The 3,045-nt window shown below is 39.6% G+C and overlaps 1 protein-coding gene across 1 annotated transcript; it reads right to left on the reverse strand.

The window, feature by feature from the left end:
• Positions 1–503: 503 nt before the first annotated feature.
• LOC119338464 (polcalcin Phl p 7) lies at positions 504–1,243 on the reverse strand. Its single transcript, XM_037610796.1, has one exon. The coding sequence runs from the start codon at positions 1,123–1,125 to the stop codon at positions 889–891; it is 237 nt and encodes a 78-aa protein (XP_037466693.1). The 5' UTR covers positions 1,126–1,243; the 3' UTR covers positions 504–888.
• Between the last annotated feature and the right edge of the window lie 1,802 nt (positions 1,244–3,045).

Raw genomic sequence — 3,045 nt, forward strand, 5'->3', positions numbered from 1 at the left:
CACCGCCAAATCAAAATAATAATTTACTTTAATTGCTGCTTTCATCCTGTCTTGATAGTGTGTTTGTGATATCTAGTTGTGTGTGTGTGGATTTCTATGCAAAGATCATTGATTTATCCATAAAGCGGGGCGCAAGCTTTTCTGGGTTAAATGCTCCTGTTAGTCATCTTTGCAGGCAGGTAGCGCATCGAGAAGAGAATTGCATGAATCCTACCGAGTGTGAAAGGGGGTAATGATTCAGGATGGTAATGGCATGCACCAGATGCACGAGAGAAGCACACGCAGCACGCGCTAGAGCACCTGTATGTGCTGGACTTCCACCGGCCAACCTTTATTTTTTTTGAAACGGATAAACAAACAGTTGGCTCGATTTCCACCGGCCAACCTGATGTGATCATAATTCGATCCAATCCCATCAATCACGTCGCACTGTGGAATCACCTGACCAGATTAATCTTACGTAGTACTGGGAAAACATGATACTGGATCATGGGAAGCATCAATTGGTTAAAGTTTAGAAAGTATATTCATGCAATGCTTCAACTGATTAATTGTAGCACAAGTGCACAGGTTACTTAATCACCCGTACACAAACAATTAGCAGCATGGATCGTTCGATCGAGCTGGAGCCGACGATCGACAAAAAGGTAGAGAAAGAAAAGAAACACTGGAAAGTTGTGACGATATAAAATAAATAAATGGTGCAACAGTGATCATCACTAGTTACTACTAGTAGCAAAAAAATTGATCAAACAAAATTAGGGCCGGCCTCAGGTGAAGCTGAGGCTGGATCGGGACCGGAGTAGGTAGTTGCATGAAATTGATATACGAAGCCGTACGTAGATGGATCGGCTCCTGGATCGGACGGCTGAGGTGAAATGAACTGATTCAGAAGACCTTGGCGACGTCCTTCATGAGCCCCGGGTTGGCGTTGCAGAAGGAGATGAACTCGCTGAAGTCGATGAAGCCGTCACCATCGGTGTCGATCTCCGCCATCATGCGCTGCACCTCGTCCGCGGAGGTCGACCCCAGCGTCCGCAGCGCATCCGTCAGCTCAGACAGCGAGATCTTCCCGTCGCCGTTCGTGTCGAACCTCTTGAAGATCCTCTCCATGTCGTCCGCCATTATCGGCCCCTTGTAGTTCTTCTACCTCGAATCACTCTTCGATCGGTCGACGGGCGGGCAATGGCAGCTATGCTCGCGTGTCTTGGTTAGCTAGTTCCGGCTATTCGTGCTCGCACCTATCCATATATATATATATACATATATATGCAATTCTAGGACGGGCAGGGCGCCATTGTTGTAGCTGAGTTTGTGGAGGCCATTGTTGCATGCGAGGATGCCAACCGCCCGTCTCCTCGTGAAGCGCCCGTTCATTTCGCCCAGGCGATGGAACCGTTCGCTTCAACCATCCATTCCACCATCTTATAGGCCGTACGTCAACTACGCCCAAATTGCCGTCATGCGAAACGGCCCATTGAATTTATGGCCAATTTATTACCTTTACCTTCAAAACTAGAGCCCCATTTGTCGCACCGCCGCCTACTTCACAACCTTGGGCACCGGGGCGGCGGTCAGGCCCACTTCCTACATCCTCGGCTGCTTCTCCATAGTGGCGGAGGTGTGAGTCATCCATTGAGTGAGCGGTTTCATGACCGGTTTTGAAAACCTTCCCGAAGATTCCTGGCCGGTTTTCGGAACCTTCTTGAAGGTTTCCGAGCCAGTTTTTCACTGATTTTCTGTTCCTTTTTATTTTCTACCTCATTTTTCCCTTTTCCAGTTTATTTTTCTTTTAAATAATATTTGGAAAATTTAAATGCTGTTAAAAATTCCAAAAATATTCTCTTTTTCAAAATCTCAAAAAATTCTCATGTTTGCAAATTGTTCATGAATTCAATAATTATTCACATAATTGCGAAAAATGTGCTTGTTTTCAAAAAATGTTCCTATTTAATCTGTTCATAAATTGAAAACAAACATTTTTTTAAAAAAGAACTTCTAGAAAATGTTTACCTATCCAAAAATGTTGTTAATATTTTAAAAAATTCTTCAAATTTTAAAAAATTGTTCACGAATTACGAAAAAATTCCCTTTTCAAATTTTATTCACAGATTCAAAATATGTCTATATTTCTCAAAAAATGTTTAGGAATTTTTAAAAAATTCGAAGTTTTAGAAAATAAAATTTGAAAATTCTATTTGCAAAATGAATGAATTTTCAAACATTATTGGACTTTTAAAAAAATTGTTTACAATTCCAAATAAATGTTCTCAAATCTGCAGGAAGTGTTCAAATCTGCCGTTCAAGCTAGTTCTTACATTTTCGCACCGTTCACTTTTCGCTTCAGCTCAACTGACCATAGACAACACTTCATTACCAAGTGATCAGTAGTTCGATCCCTTGTGAGGTCACCCATTGCCCCCAACTCCTATTTGCCACCTTAAGCGCCAGTTAGAGTGCATTTGCCTATGTGACTCATAACCCTACATAGCACTGCTATTTAGGTGCGTTGACCAATATAGGGCTTTTTCACCGGTTATCTCCTTTTTATTTGATTTTATTATTTCGTTAGAAGTGTCCTTTTATTTATTTATTTAATTTTTTTATCAAATTCATGAACTTTTCCCAATTTCGTGAAATAATTAAATTTGAAAACTATTTTCAATTGTTTGTGAACTTATCATTTCAAATCCATGAATTATTTTCTCAAATTCATGAACTTTCCCCTATTTTTCTGAAACTTTTCATATCTTTTATGAAAAAAATCCACCAAATTCGTGATTCTTTTCATTTTGCAAAAAAAATTCAATTACGAACTTTACAATCCTTGAACCTTTTTCAAATTCGTGATCTTTTCTCAATTTTTACGAATATCATTCCATGTTATATAGATAATTTTCAAATTTATTTAACTTTTATCAAATTGCATGATTTTTTTCAATTTTCTTGAACTTTCTGTCAAAATTTTGGGAATCTTTTTTTTTCTGAAAAGGTCAATGGTCAACTCTCCGTGGCCAACAATTGCCGGTTGACTAGTCAACAGTC

The sequence above is a fragment of the Triticum dicoccoides genome, chromosome 7B (genome assembly GCF_002162155.2).
Source record: "Triticum dicoccoides isolate Atlit2015 ecotype Zavitan chromosome 7B, WEW_v2.0, whole genome shotgun sequence".
In the NCBI taxonomy this organism is placed as follows: domain Eukaryota; kingdom Viridiplantae; phylum Streptophyta; class Magnoliopsida; order Poales; family Poaceae; genus Triticum; species Triticum dicoccoides.